Source organism: Typopeltis vanoorti, chromosome 13, assembly GCF_054136105.1.
Source record: "Typopeltis vanoorti isolate ZY-2024b chromosome 13, IOZ_Tvanoo_1.0, whole genome shotgun sequence".
Taxonomy (NCBI): Eukaryota; Metazoa; Arthropoda; class Arachnida; order Uropygi; family Thelyphonidae; genus Typopeltis; species Typopeltis vanoorti.
Window position 1 is genome coordinate 103759275 of NC_143561.1, and position 22353 is coordinate 103781627.

Genomic DNA, 22353 nt, shown 5'->3' on the forward strand with positions numbered 1-22353 from the left:
GTTGGTTCAGGTAATGTGGGGCTTGCATATTGTGGTCCTAAAATGGAAATCCATGTTGTGAGCCTCGGTTCCAAATGTTTTTGTGCAGATTCTTGTTCCAATCAATGCGCAGAACTCTATGTCAGCAGATGAAAGGCAGTTTTTACATATTATTCTTTGTAGCACCCTCCCTCCCCCATGGTCATGTTCAGGGAGTGTGACCATGGTCATCCACTGTGGGTAGCACTTGCAGTTGACTACGTACACTTCCATCTAAGTATGGCATCACTGATTGTTGACCTCAGATGACCCAATTTGTCAACAATTTGCCAAACAGATAGGCCTGCAACATGGCATCCTATCATAATGCCTCTTTCAAACTCTGTCAATTCCCTTCTCACAGCCATTTCACCCAGACATAGTTGCACTGACTTGGAAGCATCATATTCTTCCAATTTATACCTGCTGCAAGCACATGACTCATTACATGCCACAATGCACCTTGCTCATGGGAGTGTCTGTCAACTTCTCTCCGAGTGGTGTATTGCTCAGCTGTGCACAACGGTGTCATAGAGGGACACATCATCATCATCATTCTTTCTGAGAACATTTCTTTACAAAATAGAAAATTAATCATTTTATAATTTCATGCTTGTATATTTGTTTTAAATAGTCAGAAGTTTTAACCTTTCTCCTGCAAATAGAACTAGCCTGTGGGCTGCAGTTTGCTGTTTTAAATTATATAGAACTGCTTTGAATGGAGATATGATTATTTGATGGATTTTTGGACTTCCTTGAAGTAGTAATTAATTTTTTTTCTTATTAGAACTTTCAGTTCCAGAATTTTCTAACAAGTCATGTTTATAACATTTTAAATATTTTTGCTTTAAATTATTAAATATCAACTGAATTTTGAATTTACCTAATGCCATGAAAAACATATTTCCTGTAATTAAATATATTTTATTTTTCAGATTCTGGACCATCATCTTGTAAATCTTGTCATACAAATGCAACATTAAGGAATAACACTTGTTTTCCTTGTTCTGAAAATGAGTACTTTGATGTTCATAGCATGGTAGGCATAACATAATTCATAGATATGAGGAATTCACTATATGTAATTACGTAAAGAAAAATAAAGCATTTAATATAAAACACTTATATTTCATAATGAGTATCTTATCACATCAGGGTAAACACAAAAAAGAATGGACAACTATATGAAGCTAGAATAGAATGATAAGAGATGTTACAGATTGCTTTATTTCTATTGCTTTTCATCCATTCACATTATACTATTAGGAACTTGCAAGCAACTTACTGTAAACAGTCATTAATGCAACTATCCACTGCCCATTGGCTAAACTTAGCCAATGGACAGTGGAGTGTAAGGCATGTTACAAGGATATAAAAGTGCATGTGAAGAGAATTCTTAAAAAGAATATTTACTAAATTATAAATAAACTGAAAATTAAACTATGACATTGCATTAAAATATGTGTGAGGTACATATGTAATTAATAGATTATTTGTGCAAAGGGAATCTAAAAGTGCAATTAAAAATGTAAGTGTGCATGTATGTATAAAATATATCTCTATCGGTAAAAGAGGGAAGCCACATTCACTTGAGGATACATTCTCTGGAACTCCATGCATCACCTGTTGGCAAAAGTTGAAAATTTCAAATTTTTCAACACACACATAAATATATGATATATATTTATGTGTGTGTATATTAGAGATATCAAACACAAACAATTGTTTGTGTAAGAATTGCCTCCTGAGTGAGTCGAGAGAGAGAGAGTTTCTTTCATGGAAGGCAAAGAAGAAATCTTGTTTACTGGCTTGAAAGTTGTCTGGAAGTCAAATTTTTTTTTAAAAACTTGAGATGCATTCAGAAATGCTTTTTTATACAAGTGGAAATTCTCTTGATATCTAATAGTGAGCTTATTAGTAGGAAAGTAATTATTGAGATGTGATGTAGTTTGGATGGAAAGTAACTATTAAGTATCAAGTTGTTTTTGTTCCATTTACCCCATATAATTGTTATAAGTCTAGGTCTAAGTGTGTCGTCAGAAGAATAGATACATGACCCTGTTGGCAAAAGTTGAAAATTCCAAATTTTTGTGAGTGATGCATGGAGTTCCAGAGAATGTATCCTCAAGGGAATGTGGTTTCCCTCTTTTACAGGTTAATCCAAGAAAGCAAGTACTCCTTTCCTGGATTCACCTGTAAAGAGAGAAGTTGAATTCCCTCAGCTTTTTTTTTTTTAAACAAATTTTAGGAATAACATTTTTATAGGGATCAAAAGAAAATAATGGATTCCTTCTTTTCCTAGATTCACTTGTAAATAAATCGAAACTTGGCTGCTTATTTTATCTGCATAAACAAAGAACTAAGTTTGATATCTCTGATTCTGTTATCAGATAATGCTGCTTTTCTTGACAATGTTATCCATATGGATGAATATGAATGGAGATAGTGCATCCTTGTGTCACACCTGATATTTCTTCAAATAACCTTTCTGTACTTCCTTCAATTCTAACTGCTGACTTACAATTTAAATATAGACTGTATTGCTTTGTATAATGCTGCATTTACCCCATATATGTCATGTTCTGAACAGCTTTTTCTTGACGCCGTTATGCTTCTTCCAGATCTACGAAACTTAAGTAGAAATCCTTGTTATATACCTGGGATTTCTCAACTATTTATCATAAAATGAAATTCAGACCTTGACAAACCTCTGCTTGGCCTGATCCTAGCTTGTTCTTCACCGAGTTTCTCTTCCACAAAGTTTCTTAGCCTCATCTTAAATATCTCTGGATAAATATTTGCTAGAACACTTATCAGGGAAATTCCTTTGTAATTCTGATATTCTGTTTTATTTCCCATTTTATAGATGGGTACTATGAGAGCTCTACCCCAATCATCTGGAATTCAACCTTCTGACTGACTTCTGGGATTATTTCTTGCAACAGCTGTAATACTTTTATACCTCCATGTAAAATGTATATCATCTACTCCAGCTACCTTTCCACATTTCAAGTATTGATATATACCCCTGACTACACTCCTGGCATATTTTCTACCACTATTCTGTCATTGCATGTTTCATTTAACAGTCTTTCATAGTAATTACTCAAGACATCCAAATTTATCTTAAGTTTTTAAATCACTTTTATCATCTTTATTCCTTTTACAGGACTCTTTCCAAAATTTTATTGTGAATGTCAGGCATCCAGTGACAATACAATTACAATTTTATTATAATTTTGGGACCGTGGGATGATGGAGTCTTCCACAGTAGATGACTCTTTTTAGTTATGTGGAACTAGACTGGAGAAGGCATGGGGATCTTGGAGTGATGATGGATAGACATTTGAAATTCAATATACTGTACAGATGATAAAGTTTGGACTGTTGTGCTCAGATATAGTCACTATCTATGACTTGAAGGAAATGGAAGGCCTTTGTAGAAGGTGTGCAGATGGTTGACAAAAATAAATATTGGACTGTGGAATGTTATATAATTACAGATTGAAAGCATCCAATTACAAAGTTTGGTGGGTAGAAGTAGTAGTAGATAGAAGATAAACAAGTGATATTATTATTTCGTGACATCTCCATGGAGTCCAAAAACTCATCGAGGGAGGGCACCTACTATAAAGCTCTGTCTCCACCATTTCCATCCATCACCTTCATCTACACCAACGCCATCTACTGCCCACCACCACTAGTATTTTTTTTTGTCTGTAAATTGCGTGTCCTGAAGGCCGATTTGTCTGTATGCAGGATGAAAAACCCAAGTTTCTGGGAACAAAAAAGCCTGATACCTTTGTATGAGATCAGTTAACTTACCTTATATGATTGTGATGTTTAAATTGATCACTGGGACATTCCACAAATTGTACTGTTAATTTAATTCTTTTTATTTGTAGAATTTTCAGCTATGTTGTATAGCCATCATCAGTACAATTTGTGGAATGTCCCAGTGATAATATTTGCAAGATCCAAAATTCGGTTGATAGGCAGAAAAAATGGGATATGATAGAAACATTGAAGTTACTAAAAGAGTTTTATAGTAGGATAAATTTAGAGAAAAATTTTCCTCCCTTTGATTTGTGTGGGGGGGGGGCAGAACAAGGAAGTTTTCTCTGGAAATCAAGTAAGAGTGTAGTTAGCAAGGGTGTTAGGACTAGACTTTTTGCTTAGAGAGTAGTGAAATGAGCGAAATTCATCTCCAGTCTGTTGCAAGTGCTTTGTTGGTCTTTTGAAGGCTTTCAAAGAGAGGTATGTCTCCAGCAATGAATCTTTCATGGGCAGCATCCATGCATTAATAATAATAATTTTTGCTTTAGCATAGAAAATCAGAATAAACCTGAATATTTCATAGTCAGCTAACAGTAAATGAGAGAGAGAGAGTGCACTATACATTAAATTAATTGCTGATTAATTTATGAATTGATATATTAATGATTAATATATTAATTCATATTGCATAACTGGGTAATGACGAGTGAGAGTTAATTTAATTTTATTATTGACTTCCATATACAAGTATACATATGCTCTCCACTTCACAATATCTTCTACTCCAGTCATCTCTATAATTCTAGTATTCCTTGTTCTATCCCTTTTTGTTATGTGAAACATTCTTCCCATGTAGATTATGCCTGCTCAAAAGCCAACAGCAATAATACAACTTGTTACTGAACTGATGCAGTTGGCTAGGCATGGAAAACAAGCTGCTCCTATACAAAACAATGATCAGACTTATACTGACATGGATTGCCCAGCTGGGGACATGCAGAGGATCTGAACATCAAGAAAATACAAAAAAAAGTGCATCTTCATGGCATTCAATGCACCATGGTTTCTTAATCAATTTTATTTAGAAAAACTCTTCTCACAAACTAGCAACACTTAGAGCAATTGTGAGGAAAATTCGCAGTAGTATTACAATTATGAGGAACGTACAGCTTCACTGAAAAGCAGTGGTGTAGCTAGAGCTTTTGCCACCTGGGGTGGTCCCTGAGTTTGCTGCCCCTCTCAATACACACCAAAAATACTACAAGTCAAAATGACATATAGGGAAATAAATTAAAACATTATGTTTATTTTTGAAGTAAAACTTTAATTTCAACATTCTAAAATGTTATTTTTCTTGTTTTTCTGTTAACAAAATTGTCAATGACATTAGCGAAGTCTATTTCATAGTAATATAGGTAATTCTTAATCAATTTTATTTAGAAAAACTCTTCTCATAAACTAGCAACACTTAGAGCAATTGTGAGGAAAATTCGCAGTAGTATTACAATATTTGGAAATGAGTTCTCAAGACTGTATTTTAGAATTAACTGCAAAAGTTCAAAAGGGTTCGAAGTGCCACCCAGAACGGACTGCTCCCTCTGCCCCTCCCTAGCTACGCCTCTGCTGAGAAGTCAATTTATCAGATATCACACAACCTTCTTATGTGAACTAGCTGCATGCAAACATTTTTGCGAATGCAGCTACTCACTCTAACCCATTAATTCACTAGGCAGTGGACTATGGCAAAAATGTGTTCAAGACACAAAAGCCCCAAAACCGTACTGTGCAGGTAAGTATGAAATACATTGCTAATCAGTCCACAATGGGCAAACCAAGTGCTCACTAAACAAACTTAATATACATTTCTTTTTCTATCAAGGTCAAGTCCATCTTGCGAGAAGTGTTATCTGTAACCTTGATATCTCTTCTGGGTCTGGATCCCACTGATGACTCATAATGTTTGCTTTGGGCTTGCTTGCTTCCTGGGACAATGGCTAGTTTTTGCCTAACACTGAGTGGAGCTACTGCTGAGTTTTCTGTCCTATTGTGATTCAGGTCATGAGAAAAGAGTATAGTATGGTCACTCAGTTTTTTGGAGCAGTACTCATACAGTTTAACAATACCTCAATAAAGGTTGAAAGCAGTCTGGGTAGTGTTCCTTCCCATAATGCATAACATACACACGTAAGAGGATGTGTGATTTGCATTATGGGATACGAAGGCAATTAACTTGAAATCACTAACTGCTATGTACAAGTAACCTAGTCATGAAGATACTTCACACACAAACTTTGCTTGGTTAAGGATTAAACCAGAATATAACTTTTTAGCGTTTTAGTCATAAAGAGCGATAGCTAATATTTCAGGGGGTCAGTTGACTTAAGGTTTGAAATTTCTAAGGATGGAAGTTTTGAAGATCAGACACTCAGATTCATCATGGGAGGGCCATACTAACCATTATTCATACAATACTTATCGATCGCTTTGACCTCATTATGTGAAGCACTTGCCATCATCTCTGGAAACTTTTGCCACACATTCACCACCTTCAAGCTAAAAATCTATTCTTGTTACATTGCTATGCAATTTTCAAGGGTCACCTTTTGTTCTCTCTGCCATATATTGAAAAAGTCTTCAGTCTCGGTCCTATAAAATCCCTTTAATAACTTAGGTTTCTGTAATCTCCTCTCTTTATCATTTATCATCAATTAATCTTTGTAGTCAATAAGCGATAAAGAGACCATTTTCTTATAGGAAGCATTCCACAAACCTACCACAATTTTGGTCATCCTCTAGATCCTCTCCACCACCTCATTTCCATGGAATCCTGGCAACCAGATATGACTTATTAAAGCTTTATGGGGGAGGGGGGGATAATACTGTCCTATCCATACTTGCCATTGTGTTTTTCTACAACCAAGCAATCTGATGGACTGTTTGGCCACTTTTGTAATACGAGGTGTGGCTATTAAATAACAAGATGAATTGCAAAAATGTGGTTTATTATTACAATTGTACAACTTTATTGTTATCCCCGTCAAAATACTCCCTTCCTCTATCTATACACTGCTGCATACGAATTTTATATTGTTAGAAGCAGTGCTGCACGTCATCAGGTGTTATCTGCTTCAGTAGCGCTCTCGTTTTTCTCCTTTACCTTACCCACTGACTGAAAATGGGAGCCCTTCAATGCGGATTTCAACTTTGGAAAAAGGTAAAAGTGGCATGCAGCTAAGTCTGGCAAGTAAGGTGGATGGTCCAACACTGGGATTACAGACAGTGGGCTGGAGCATTGTCCTGATGGAGAATCCAAGCATTGTTCTTCCAAGATCAAGTCTCTTCTTCCTCACTCTTGCTGATAAGAAGATCCCAGTTTTGGACCATCCACCTTACTTGCCAGACTTAGATTCATGTGACTTTTACCTTTTTCCAAATTTGAAATCTGCATTTGAAGGACACCCATTTTCAGTCACTACTGAAGCAGATAACACCTGATGACTTGCAGCACTGCTTCCAACAATGGAAAATTCATCTGCAGCAGTGTATAGATAGAGGAAGGGAGTATGTTGAAGGGCATAACAATTAAGTTATACAATTGTAATAATAAACCACATTTTTGCAACCAGTCTCGTTATTTAATAGCCACACCTCATATGTCCTCTAAACCTCAACTCCCTGTCCACAATCACATCCTGATCCCTGGCCTTATAAATTTCCTGCAGCTCATTCCATTAATGTAGTATACAACTGATGATCTCTTCATCCCAGAGTGCGTGACCTTAGACTTTGCACATTAAACTGGCAGCTGTTACTTTCTGCCCAGTATTACAAGTCTATTTAAGTCATCTTGTAGATCTCTATCATCGTCATTAATTATTGCTTTTCCTGGGTGGACATCATCAATAAACAACTGAATGTTTCCTCTGAAATTATCTCCTTTATCACATACAAATGAAATGGTAGTAGATCAAGTACTGAATCCTGTGGTACACAACTAGTGACCTGCCTTCTCCTAGATTCAGTTTGCCCATATATATCCCTACTCATTTATATCTGTCCATTAGCCACCTTCTCTACCAAATTACCAACTTCATATGCACTAGCATTCTGTGGTATCCTCTCAAATGCCATCACAGTACACTAGCATCCATTTATCTTTTTTATAATTTATTATAAAAAGAGATAAATGGAGGCCTAGAAGTGGCTGGAAAAAGTTCCATGTTTGATATAGAGCAAGATTTCTGGACTACGTAAATAGAAAAAAAAAAATCCTTCCTGGTGCAAATGTACTATAGGTTTACAAAAAAAAAAAAAATTCTGGGTGGGAGCAACATAAAAAATTACAAAGGCAAGACCTACCTTTTACAAAATCTTGCTGACTTCTATAGGGTATCATATTCCTTTCCACCCAGTCCTGTGCATATGTCAGGTCTCACCACTTACCTAGAAACAAGAAGCATTATTACAAACTTGCAAAGGTATACCACAAAGAAAATATACTTTCTTACATTGTAAGGTGACATTATCAAGATTCTTTATACTACTGATGGGAAGGGTATGTTAATTGGTATCTGCAGTGAGAGTATTCTTTATTTGATATGCTGCAGTCTTCATACTGTACTGTTGCTTATTATTATTATGGGCAACTCCAAGGAGTCCTTAGACTCATCGAGAGAGGCCCTAAACATCATGTCAAGAACAACTATTCAACATCCACACAGTATCTATCATACTTTGCCTTGAACTCATTCACAGTCATGGCACCCACAACAGACTCTGGCAGCTTATTCCACTCATTCACCACTCTCCAAGTAAAAAACCTAGTTCTAACACCCTTGCTAACCACACTCTTGCCCAGTTTCCATGGATGGCTCCTAGTCCTCCCACCACCAGTCCTGTTCTGAAAAATATCCTCTGAATTAATCTTATAGAAACTCTTCAGTAATTTGAATGTCTCAATCATATCACCCCTTTTCCGTCTAGCAACCCACAAATATTTAACCTGTTCTCATAAGGTTCATTCCATAGACCTGCTATCATCTTGGTCACTCGCCTCTGGATCCTCTCCACCTCCTCCCCATCAAGAAGAAACCGTGGTGCCCAGATCTGGGCACAGTTAGTCAAGATGGGGTCTTAACCACACTCGTTACCCTTCTGGCCTGTGCTTTATACTGTTCGTGGGCCTGCAGGTCATCTTTCTCCTTAAATTCTCTCCACAGTTGTCTATTATCTCAGCGCTTCTGCAGTTTAAATTGCACAACAAATTTTACTGGATATGTCCATTGTAAAGCCATATTCTATAACTTCTCAATGAACTTCTGAATCAGATAACTTGGAAATTTTGTTGGAGCACTTCACTGCCACAAAAATGGAGGAGGAGATTCTAGGCAGACTCCTTTGGCACAAATGAGATATCTTATTATGCTCTTAATCAGTTTCTTGCATACATATAGGAGAAAGAAAAAACCTTGTTACCTTTTGTTAATGCTTTATACATTGCTATAAAGAAAAAGTATGTCATTACTGCATTGAAGCTTTAGTGTATTTTAAGAGAGCTGTAATAGGCACAGTAATATATAGAGGTTGGATGGACTTAAAAATTCAAAGATCTAGTGATGATGTTCATGATAATAACACGATATTGTGAATTCAATGGAATTCAAAACATTTCTTGCTGGAACTGCAACTGTTTGAAACTGTGTTTTTGCATTTAAAATATAGCAAAGTGATATCCCAAAGTCATTATACAGTCTTTTAACAAGAATGCTAAATATTGTTATATACTATTTATTAGAACTATGATTAGTAATGGTTATTTTCTTATGGCTTATCTTATAGCACTGTCAAGAATGTCATCCAAGTTGTGCAGGCTGTTCAGGGCCAACTGAATATCACTGTTTATCATGTAATTTACCTCATCGTCTTGACAGAGACCAAAACAGATGCCTTCTGTGCTGCAAGGATATTTTAGAAAAAGAACGCAAAGAAGGAAAGTGCTGTACTTGTAACCCTAGTTTAGGTGAGGATTTGAAAATTAAAATATATCTTAACGATGTGTATTAAAACACTTTCTTTATTTATATGACAGTAGCAGTATTGAGAATTTGTGTATGTGTGGAAAAGACAAAGACAAGTTACTAATTGTTAATAGTCATAATAGTAGCTTGTGTTTTTCCATTTGCCTATTAGCAAAGCACAGTGTATGTTGATTATGTGAATAAATTTATATTTTCTTAAAATATAAATTTATTTAAATATTTTAATTAATTTATAAAAAAAAATTTTTACATCATGGACTAGACTAAAAAGAATAAACCATCCCTATTATGAAGAGTGGGAGCAACATTATTTTTATTTACTTATTTTTGTTGACAATTGTTTAATTTGTAGTATTAGTATTGTTACAAAAGAAAGGAAACCCGGAATGACACATTAAAACAGTACATGGCAACTATGAAATTAACTATCTACAAAATAGTGATTTGTAGAAAACTAAACTAAAAGATCCGAAAAAAAAAAAAAAAAAGCCTTTCAGGTTAACAATCAACTTTTATTAAAGAAACATTATTATTATTATTATTATTATCTGATCTCCATGGAGTCAGAGACTAATCATGATAGATACACATACTTCTAATTTTTTAGGAAATGACAATGTAAACTAAATTATTAATTATAAAAACTTTAATTAACAATTACCTATATTTCGGCAATGTTACATTGCCATCTTTGACTACACTAAGTGAATGATGTGTTCCCCATTTGGATGCACGGCCTGGATGCACTCTGCAATTTCTCAACACACTTAAACAATCAACACCCCCAGGATCCAGTTTATCTTGGAAAAGGAAAACAACAGTCTCCCTTTCCTAGACACTGTGATTACATGCCAGCGTGATGGATCGCTTTTTCTGTTTTCAGAAATCCTACACATACAGGTAGATACATTCATCAGCAGTCACCCCCTCCCTCTCAACAATATGGGATTACAAAAACCCTCTATAACAGGGTAAAATTAATCAATTCTGATAAGTGCCTTAACTACTGAACTTAACCATATCCTTAACATCTTCATAGCCAATGGCTACAACCCCTAAAAAATCCAAAAAATATTAAAACCATATAAGTTAAGGGTAAAATTAATCAATTCTGATAAGTGCCTTAACTACTGAACTTAACCATATCCTTAACATCTTCATAGCCAATGGCTACAACCCCTAAAAAATCCAAAAAATATTAAAACCATATAAGTTAAGGGGATAAAAATCCCTTATTGTTTTTCAGCCAGTAAGCGAAACTAAGATCGAACACTACGATCTGTAACGTTTCATGCCGACGAACTGTCAGCGTATCCAAGCGTAAGTGACCACTTGGTAGTGCCACACCACGGCAACTCGTTGCAAAGGTGAAGCAAGCTTCCTCACTGTTCTTGATATTTTCTCATAATGTAAAACACAGCTCTTAAGAGATGTAGTACTGTTTTACATTATGAGGAGAGGTCACTACCCAGACCGGTTTCAATCTTTTTTGAGGTCTCATCAGTGAGTAGCTAGACCTTGTTAATATCAGAGTTTTAAGTGAAGAAAACTTACTACTTTTGCTATACGATTGACCGAAAGGTGTGTCACTATATTACATTATAACATAGTATAACTAAGATGAAAAGCCAAAAGGCTATTTTTTTCTGGCGAGGTTGATATAAGTTAAGGGGATAAAAATCCCTTATTGTTTTTCAGCCAGTAAGCGAAACTAAGATCGAACACTACGATCTGTAACGTTTCATGCTGACGAACTGTCACCGTATCCAAGCGTAAGTGACCACTTGGTACTCACTGATGAGACCTCAAAAAAGGTTGAAACCGGTCTGGGTAGTGACCTCTCCTCATAATGTAAAACAGTACTACATCTCTTAAGAGCTGTGTTTTACATTATGAGAAAATATCAAGAACAGTGAGGAAGCTTGCTTCACCTTTGCAACGAGTTGCCGTGGTGTGGCACTACCAAGTGGTCACTTACGCTTGGATACGCTGACAGTTCGTCGGCATGAAACGTTACAGATCGTAGTGTTCGATCTTAGTTTCGCTTACTGGCTGAAAAACAATAAGGAATTTTTATCCCCTTAACTTATATCAACCTTGCCAGAAAAAAAATAGCCTTTTGGCTTTTCATCTTAATATTAAAACCAGTTAACCACAATTCCCCCCCCCCTTCTCCTTCATAGCAGAGATTACTCTAAATCTATCACCATTCCATATATCTAGGGTACATCCAAAAAAAAATAACTAACAAAAATCCTAAGAAAATATGATCTCACAACTACTTACAAACCACATAAGAAATTAGCATCTCATATCTGCTACACCAAAGACTAGCCACATTGACATCAAGCTTATTTCCTCATGTGCCTCCTGCTCACTTACAATTAAGCCATTCTCTCCTATGTCCTCTTTACTTGAATTTGTCATGATTTTACCCTGATGAGGATGTTTTGTTCACTGAATACCTCGACGATTTCTTCGGCACCATTCTGCAATTTTAATCTGTTAACATCATCTTACCATAATTATTCTTCCTTCTGCTTGCCCCATATCTGAAAAACTCTCCAGGGCTTTTCTTGGCCTGATTTGTTAATTTCTACTCATACTGTAGTTTTTCTGTTCTTACCAACTGAGTCACTTTCCTGGTCTGCTCTTTACACTTTTCATGCAATTAATTTCTACCATTATAAATTAAAAATACCAAGAACATAATTTCTTGGTTTCATTCTTTATCCGGGGGGGGGGCAGGGATTTGAAGTTCTGAAGACAAACTGCAGAAGGGGAAGAACAGAATGACTCAAAAATAATCATTTGTATGTCGAAGATAAACTAACAGATATAGAGGTTGTTGTTATTCCTCTTTATAAAGCTTTGATGTGGTTCCATCTGGATGCATGGGGCCACAAATATAAACTTAATAAATAAATTAAAATTTCCTTTGGGATAGACTGTAGATGTATGAATTAAAAAGTTTAATTGATAAGCATAGTAAGACCAAGACTCTGAAACCTCCCAAGCAGTTCCATTCCACTAGACTAGATGTCAGAGTGATTCCCAGAGAGTTCACAGAAGACAAGTTTTTGTGTCTTCTGTGAATTTGGACATTATTAGGAGATTGGTGAGGAGAACACACTTGAAATGCTCTGGGAGGGAGTCAGATAATACATGATACAGATAAGAAACATTTAAACCACGAGACTATTTCTCGATTCAGAAAGGGAGGATAGAGAAACAAAGAGACATGGGACTGAAATACATAAGAGATTATGTCAAGAAGTCAGAAAGCACATCAGGCAGGACAAGGACAAATGTTATACTAAGAAATGTTAAAGATACAGAGTACCAGATGAGGCATAATTACAGGAATGTTTGGACTAGTTTGTCAACTTTAGCCCAAATTTAAGCTCAAATTAAATGTTTCTAAGAATGAAGAAGGAAAGAGTAAGATGGAAAGAGTACAGTGAGGAACTATATGAAAGAGGTGGGGGGGGGGGTTGGAAGAAACTGCTCCCCAGGAGAATTTTGAGTTAGAACACCATCACAGTATGAAGTTGGTAGAATAATTAAGGAGCTTAATAACAATAATTCCCCAGGTGTAGATGGAAACCTGGCATAGTTAAAGCCACATGAATGGAGGGTAAGAGCTTTGCCAGCAGAAGCTATCATTATCAAAGATACACACTCATCAGAGTCTACAGTATCCCTAGTGTGGGATCCAGTATGTTGGACAGGGACAGCACAAGACCATCTTGATAAGAAAAATATAAAAGGTATGTTCAGTCTGGAAAACCTTAAAAGCAGATGTGCCTTGAATGAAGACCATTTCATCAGGTGGAAGGAAGCCAGGCTATTACACAGATTCCAATTCAAATCTCAGAGATTATTTCTGGAAGTAGCTATAGCTTGTGTCCTACAGAACCCAGTTAATTGCAGTAGAACTGAGGGTGTAATGCTATGCAAATTTTGATGCATCTTATCCTGCAGCCAGCAGGAATCACAGATCACTGAGAGTGCCACTGCCATCATCCATATATGTGATTATTCTTGAAGTCATTTCATTCTCAGTCTTCAGTGATTGTGTCTTTAAAGTGCCTTTAATAATGCTAACTTGAGCTGGCAAAATGTCGGTGTGTAAATAATTAATTTAGTTAGTCAATTATTTCATTTTCATTCCAGTTCTACATAATTTTTTATTCAAGAACTTCAACATGAATATTGCAAACACTATTATAACAAATTTTTCTCACTAGAAGAAAAACTATTCAGAAGTCCTGATTCACACCCCTTTATCAGCACAATGCTGTTTTAAGGGAAATGCACTACAGTTGACTGTATTTTTGTTGATTAATGGTAAATTTTGTCTCATGAAGCTGCCAGGCAAGTGCTGATAAAATGCATATTGTGTTTAAATATTCAATAGAGCTTATGCAGTGGATATCAAAAAAGGGATTTTTAATAAATTTGCATTTGCATTATAGATGATTTATTTTATTTTATTTTTTTTTTTTTGCATGATGGGATACAGTATTCTGTGTATCTGTTTAATGATTAAGTATATAAACAAATAGTGTATAGGGTTTTCATTATTATGAATTGAAACATACTTATCTTTTTTTACAGATGTTTGTATTACTTCAGTAGACCATCCCCGAAGTGTAAATAGTGAGAGACTTAATACACAGATGACTGTAAAAGTAGTTATTCCTATGGAGCATGTAGTACCAGTGGTGATTGCAATCTGTGTATGTGCTGTCTTACTATTCTTTTTATTGTTTGGTATATTACAAGCATCTTCACATGGATGGTGGCGGTGCCCTGTAAAAGATAGAGACTATGAAAGGGTACCCAATCCTTTGGCAGCTCACTTCGATGCAGATATGGAAAAAGTAGCACTTACTCAAGAAGATCCAGATGATGAAGAAGATATTTATCAAAAGGCATAGTTGTGTTAAGTTTATAAAGTGATTGTGCCTATATTTGCTACTTTGCATAGCCCATTCATAAACAATAGTTGAAAAAAGACTTGTATACCAAAAACTATGATGCTGAGCATAAGAAGAATGTACAGGTTTTTTTTTTTTTTTTATTTTTTTTTTTTTATACATTGTGTACCTGAGAGACCGTTTTGAATCATTATTTCAAGCTTGATAATGAATTTTAATTGATTGTGAGTGCAACCTATTACAGGTTGCTTTATCCAGGTCACTCACCTTCTTATATGTACAATTGTCATGTATTTATGCCTGCAGTTTTAAATATGAGCTAAGAATCTCTAAACGTAGAGAACAAAATACACCACAATATTTAATTTATAAATAGTTTTTATAGTCTTTATATAGTATGAATCTGTGAAAAACAAATGCCAATCGTGGCAGTTTTTTTTTTTTTGTATTTCTTTAGATTTAATTTTAAAACAAGCTTATTAAAGTTATTTTCTTATATTATACAGTAAACTCTTGTTTTAATAAATTTCTGAAACTACATTCATTAATGAAATGTGCTATTTAACTGAAAAATAGGCTTATTGCTAGACTAAAAAATTCTTGTCAAATTTAGCAGCTTACTTTCTGACCAATAATAATTTAAGTTTGCACACTTAGAGATTTTAATTAAATACAAAAAAAAAAAATCTGCAGTTCAAGATCAAACTTTTTGGAAATTTCAATTTTCGTTTACATTAAGAATATGGTAAGTGAATGTTTTTTATATTTCAAGACTAAGATGAACAATGTCATGAACAGGGTTGTGTTTCACAAGAAACAGGCATGGTAGCTGCCAATTTTTGTGGTACAGGTGCACATACATTACAAATACTATATTGGATACTGAAGCTTCATCATGTACTTAAACATCACCAGCTTCTAACCATGTTATTGCCACTGTAGCATGCACTATATATTTTAGGGTGCCTGCTTAAAATTTCCTTTTCTGTTGATTCACTTGATGTCATTACTGCACTTTCATTTCTTGTTGTTTCATATATATATATATGAGCACCATCATTGTCATCTTAGTCAGTCCTGATGAATGATTAGAGGTAATAATTTCCTTTTTAAACTTTATTTGCAATCGCTCCTAAATATAGCAAGCTCCATGCTCTTATAAGATCCTAATATCTTTTCTGCCATTTGCCGTACGTTAATGCCATCATGAATGTCATATCTCGTAAAAGGTTAAGGTTATCTCAGAATGAACCTTGACATTCTATATTAGTTCCTAATATTTAGGATCAGAGGATGGGTATCCTTCATGCAATTTGGAGAAAAATAAATTCCAGAAATATGCATTGAGTGTATTACGTTCATATGCACAAAAATTATGAGCATCAATTTTTTTTATTTTATTTTATTGCTAAATACAGCCCTCTCCATTTTCAGCATCATTTCTGAAAATAGCTCGTTAATGTTCATGCTTCACTGCCATGCAGTTAAATGCATGGCAATGATGCAGATATGCAAATTATCATGGTTTATGAATTTTTGTATGCCCAATAGGTCTAATTTTTTTTTTATTTGAAAACTTGAATTTCTGCAACAACAACAACAAAAACTTTCTGATTATTTTACTTTGAAAATGGTTTCAACAACAGTAAATATAATGTCTACTCTATACACATGTTGAGGTTGAATACTGTGCAGTGATATAGCCCTTTTTCAAAATGGAAAGAGTCACGTTATGTGACATCCAAGACTTAAATTCTTAGAAGTTTTGCAAAGGGCAAGTTTAAAACTGAAGCTAAAAATAACTACCTTTTTAAACTCACCTTAAGAGTAGAATTTATTTTTTTATTTTGTGTGTGTGTATGTCTAAAAGTGTGTGTACGTTTTTTAAATTTTTTAATTTTCTTTCTTTTTCTTTTTTTTAAATAAATGAAAGATATATACAATTGCTAGTTTTATAAAAGAGAAATTGCTGCTTTTTATACTTACTGCTCATCATATACCACACATATTAGGCACAGTTATGTACATAAACAAAAATATAAGTGCACATACCTGAGAGAAAACTAAACTTAAGAACAAAAATAGTGAGCAGCAAATAGTCTCTTACAACAAAATGCTAACACATCATTTAATGGTATATGCACCTGATTAATTCTCAAAATTCTGATATATATACATTATTTTGAAATCAGTTATCCTGATAACACTTGGCTTAATCTTCCTAGAGATTTTGTCTTAATACTACAAAAAGTTTGCAGTGTTTGTTAAAATGAGAGTTTACTCGGTAGTAGTAAAGAAAAAATTCATTTGATATGGTCTACATTTTCAGCAGAATTGTTTTCTTACTAATTTGGCATGGTGCATAACATAATGTGATTAACTAGTTAGTAGGTAAAACATCTAGTCAGTCATATTATAATGGTTAAACAGCATAAATTCTCATCAACTATGAGCATTCCTTGTTATTTAATATATTTTCAGGTCATTATATATATAATAGCTGTATTCAAAGTTGACTGTGCATCTAAATGCCAAAAGAACAATATTTACATTACAGGTGTGTGAATATTTTGTATATATAAAAGTAATATTTAATAAGTACAAAGTGATATATCCATTCAGATTTTTTAAATAACATATGGCACATACAGTGTTGCCAACAGTTATACTAGATCATAATTATTGTGAATTAATCAAATGTTTGATTTCAAGAGAAGTAAATACACTTTTGAATACATAAATAAGATCATGGCTAAAGTATGGTTGTAAAGAAGAGCCATCTTCAATTCTCATTTTAAAAATCAAATCAGAACTGAAATAAATGAAATATGAGGGGAAATATATTTTACTCTGATTTTCGTATTGATGCTACACATTGTTAAACTAGAGATATTCACAAATAATACTTATCTAGTTGAGTGCAGTTAATGACAACTAAGGCATTGCATTCAACTCTCACTACAGCATATTTGTAGGGACCAAGGAATAGTTATAGTGGAAAGATTGCTATAACGAATTTCTTTTAGCATAGCATTTTTATCTCTTGAAGCTTTGTTTTTGGTCAGGACTTTCCAATAATTTGTTATAGTGAGAGTTGACTATACTTCCTCATCTTCACTTATGTTTATTTAAATCTTAAGTTTCAATTCTCTCCTTCATATTTTTAGCAGATATCAGTTTTTACTTGTTGCCTTTTTTGTATGTTTGTATTAATTTGAAATATTTATTTAGTGAAACAAGCAAAATGTACATTATTTTTATTATGATTCAGGCCTTCATGGAGTCAAGATTCATCGTGGGATGCCCATCCTAGAAAACAGTATCATACCACTCATTGTCCATTCATGCTCTCACTGCTCTATCAGGCAATGCATTCCATGGTTCAACCACCCTCCATGCAAAGAAACCACTCCTTACCCTCTTGCTCACAACTTCCTTTTATAACTTCCAGGGATGGCCCCTTGTCCTTGCTCCTTTCCCCTGTTCCACCAAATGAAAGAACTCCCAGTGCCTACCCTGTAACTACTTCTCAACAGTTTAAAAGTCTCAATCATATTACCTCTTTTTCTTCTTCTTCTATCTACCAAATTCTGCAGTCCACATTCCCTCAGCTTGTCTTCATAACTAACATTGTACAGTCCTGATACCATCTTTGTTATCTGCCTCTGCACCTCTTTCCACAGTTAATTTATCCCCTTCAAATCCTGGGGAAAACAAATTTGAGCACAATAGTCCAGGTGGTGTGATCAGGGTTTTATACAATGGAATGACAACTCTTTTATCTCTGCAGGGCAGCATCTTTCACAGTATTGCAGCAATCATCTGGGTTACCTTCACCACCTTTGCTATAGCGAATTTCTTTTAGCATAGCATTTTTATCTTGTGATGCTTTTGTTTGCCAAAATGGACATCACTCTATGTGATATTTCAAAATCTTATCTACTTTCTAAATAATACTGCTCTTAATGCATTACAGATATTTTCTTTGAAATGAGATAATTGTAATAATGATGAAGATTGGATAATGAAATAATTTAAATTATAAAGCAAATATACCTCATATCATTTCACTCAAAAAGGGTATTAATTATAAATAAGTTGTGGTATTTCATGTGTATACTTCTCTGACAAGATACATACACGTAGAATTAGATGCATTTTACTTTACCTCTAAAAAAATATGATATGGTAGATGTGAGCGTTTCGGGTAAACAGGCCAATAAAGGCCTTTACCACAGTTTCACCAAAGATGTTCTTCACCTTTTCAGTGACTACCAAAATTATCCGACTAATGTTGAATCTATAGAGTTGGAAGAATTTCTTCTTTAGATGTGTCAATAGCCATGGCCTTTCCCCTTCCCTTAAAAAAAAATAAAACTTTCTGGATTTTTTTGCTCTCTTTGAAGAGCAAAGTGTTATGAATTTTTCTTACAGTGAATGAACATTTTAAGAGAATAAATCAATTCTGATTCTTATTTATTATTTTGCAGTTGTATTTTTTGATAGATTTTCATCTGCAATTCATGAAATTTATCAGTTTTGTTGAGAAATTATCAGAATTTCATATGAGGGTGGGCTGAAAGTTCTCAGCCTCACAATGAAAAAACAAATTATAATTTCAAAATTATTTTTATTTTTCAACATCATCTCCCTTAAGACTAATACATTTATTTCAGCGATGCTTCAGCACCATTATCCCGTCACTGTAGTGGTTCTCAGTAAGAGCTGCAATCACCTCTTGATTCGAAGAAAAACACTGACCAGCAAGGAAGAGTTTTAGTTTTGGGAAGAGATAGAAGTCAGAGGGAGCCAAAACTGGGGAATAGGGTGGATGTTCCAACAATTCATAGTGCAGATCCCTTAATTTTCCCATTGCCAAAATACCTTTGTGGGCAGGTGCATTGTCCTGATGAACAATGATATTTTACCTCTGCAAACTGGTCTTTTCTCACAAATGTTTTCGTCTAGTCGTTTTAAAAGATCAGAATAATATTCCCTGGTTATTGTTTTACCTTTTTCAAGATAATTAATAAACAAAATGCCTTTAGTATCCCAAAACACCAATGCCATGACCTTTCCTGCTGATAGAACCAACGTTGTCTTCTTTGGCACTGAACCAACCAGCTTCTGTCCACTGTTTTGACTGCTGTTTGGATTCTCTTGTGTAATGGTGAATCCAAGTCTCATCCATAGTAATAAATTAATGCACAAAATCAGTTTTATTCTTGTTAAAACGCTTCAGGCACTGTTCAGAGATTTTCATGCAAGTGTGTTTTTGATCTGTGAGCAAGCGTGGAACCCATCTTGCGCAAAGCTTTTTCATTTGCAATTCTTCATGCAAAATATATCCTACGCATTCTTTTCAAATGCCTATAGTCTCGGCAATTTCACGTACTTTGACTCGCCGGTTATCCAATACCATATCATGCACTTGATCAATGATTTCTGGTATTGTTACACTTTTTGGACATCCTTCACGTGGTCATCTTTAAGGCTGTTATGGTCATGTTTAAACTCGGTAGCCCATTTCTTAATTGTCAAAAATTAAAGAGAAGAGTGCCGAAAACTTTTATGAGCTTTGAATGAATTTCTTTTGATGTTAAATCTTTTACAAAGAATTTTATAATTGCACGATACTCAATTTTATCCATTTCAAGGGATACAGACAACACTTTTGCTTCAGACAGCTGTATAAAACAAAGTACTCGATAGAATGTCTTGCAGTTTCACATGGATGCTTATGACAGATGTACCAACTTAGAAAAAAAAAAATCTTGTCAATAGTGTTGCCATCTATGGTCGAGGCCGAGAACTTTTCAGACCACCCCCAGTATATTACTTTATCCTTTTAGCTGTTGTTTTAAAGTTACTTGAGCCATAATGTTTAAAATTCACAAAATCACAGTAAAGGAATTTAAAGGCCCTATATTTAAACCTGAAAATTACACATTATCTCGCTGGCAATAGGCAGTGAAATACAAAGTAGAACTAGAATAATTGACTAATTTAAATCAATGAGAGCTGTGTGATGCAATCCATAAAACATCACAAAGCAATAACTGAGGAAACATTGTATTATTAATTAATTTAAAAAACTTAATGATATATGATTAGAATAAGACTTTTCCATATTTTCTATAGCGAGAGGCTGTTGTTTTGACTCATGTTCAGATGAAGTAAGACTTCAGCACTTTCTTTAAATAAATTTTCGAACTTATGGCGACAGATGATGTAAGCACATTTCAGATAATAGGATGTTGTGTTGGTATCTGGTCCATGTTGTGAAAGGTCAGATTTCTCAGGCTTCCTATTGATCATATAAGACTGGTTTTCTTGCATTCTTTTCTCTACTGAATGTTCAGTTTGTCCAGAATAAGAGAGATGATAGTCGCATGGAACTTGGCAGATGCCAGAAGGAACAAGAGGGAAGCATTTATCTTTAGAAGATGGGAACCATAATGACAGTTTGTTGAATGTTGCCACTAAATTATACTTAGGAAGAATTCTAGATATTGCTTCTGATATGCCAGAAATGTACAGGATATGAATTCTGTGTACTGATTCCTTATTATTTGAACAAGGGTTATAGGAATCAAAAATATGTTGTGTGGTGTCCACTCCGAAAAGCCATTGAAATTCATATATCATTTGATGTTTGAAAGTTCTTGCTATAGTTATTGCAGTGTAGAACATGTAATGGGAGCATAACATGATAAAATTTTAATAATTCCAGTATTCTGACAGGGATGCCAAGTAGATTGCTGTTGAATATAGCATCCAGTGATGATGAAAAGATAAATTTAAAACTTAATTTGCTAGATTATCTTGGTTCAGTGCCTACCAAAGATCCACAAGGAAGGCATTCCTCTTCACCCTATTGTTGACTGTTCTCCTACATACCACATAGGTAAATTTTTAGCACATTTATTAAAAGCTCATAATTGGTAACTCCCACTCCTTCATAAAAAAATTCCTCTGATTTTCTAGATAAAGTGAAAAATTTTTCCCTTCAGTCTAGTGATTTAATCATCAGCTTTGATATTGAATCCCTTTCTACGAATGTGTCCCTAGAAGATATGCTACATCTTCTTTCACAAGCCTTTCCACGGGAAAATGGTGAAATTATTTGACTCTACCATTCACTCTGGTTATTTTCTTTGTCAAAACAAAATTTACAGACAAGGTGAAGGAACTGCCATGGGACATCCATTTTCTTCCACTTTTGCCAACTTCTATTTGGAACATTTTGAAGACATCCTTTTCTTATCCATACACCCTCAACTTTTGTTTCAGGTACGTTATGTAGACATTTTTGCGATCTGGCCTCACAACAAAAGTATGTTACCTACTTTTCAAGCCGAAATAATCTACATCTGCAAATTAATTTCACTATGGAAATAGTAAAAGGAAAGAAATTATCCTTCTTAGACATCCTACTCTATTGCTCAGCATCCTTGTCAGAAGACTACAATTATGAAAACTTTATGATGTTGTGCTCACATGTGTTCTACACTACAACTATATCAAGAACTTTCAAACATCAAATGATATATGAATATCAATGGCTTTTCAGGGTG

At 34.6% G+C, this 22353-nt stretch overlaps 1 protein-coding gene across 2 annotated transcripts in view; it reads left to right on the forward strand.

Annotated features, from left to right (window-relative positions):
• The window catches only part of Fur2 (furin-like protease 2), a 471861-nt gene extending 451051 nt beyond the window's left edge, over positions 1–20810 (forward strand). For both annotated transcript variants that reach the window (XM_090402961.1, XM_090402962.1), the window contains 3 exons: positions 954–1057; positions 9634–9814; positions 14454–20810. In XM_090402961.1, coding sequence (XP_090259087.1) covers positions 954–1057; positions 9634–9814; positions 14454–14776 — 608 coding nt within the window. In that variant the 3' untranslated portion in view covers positions 14777–20810. The remainder of the gene's footprint in view (positions 1–953; positions 1058–9633; positions 9815–14453) is intronic.
• The last annotated feature ends 1543 nt before the right edge of the window (positions 20811–22353 follow it).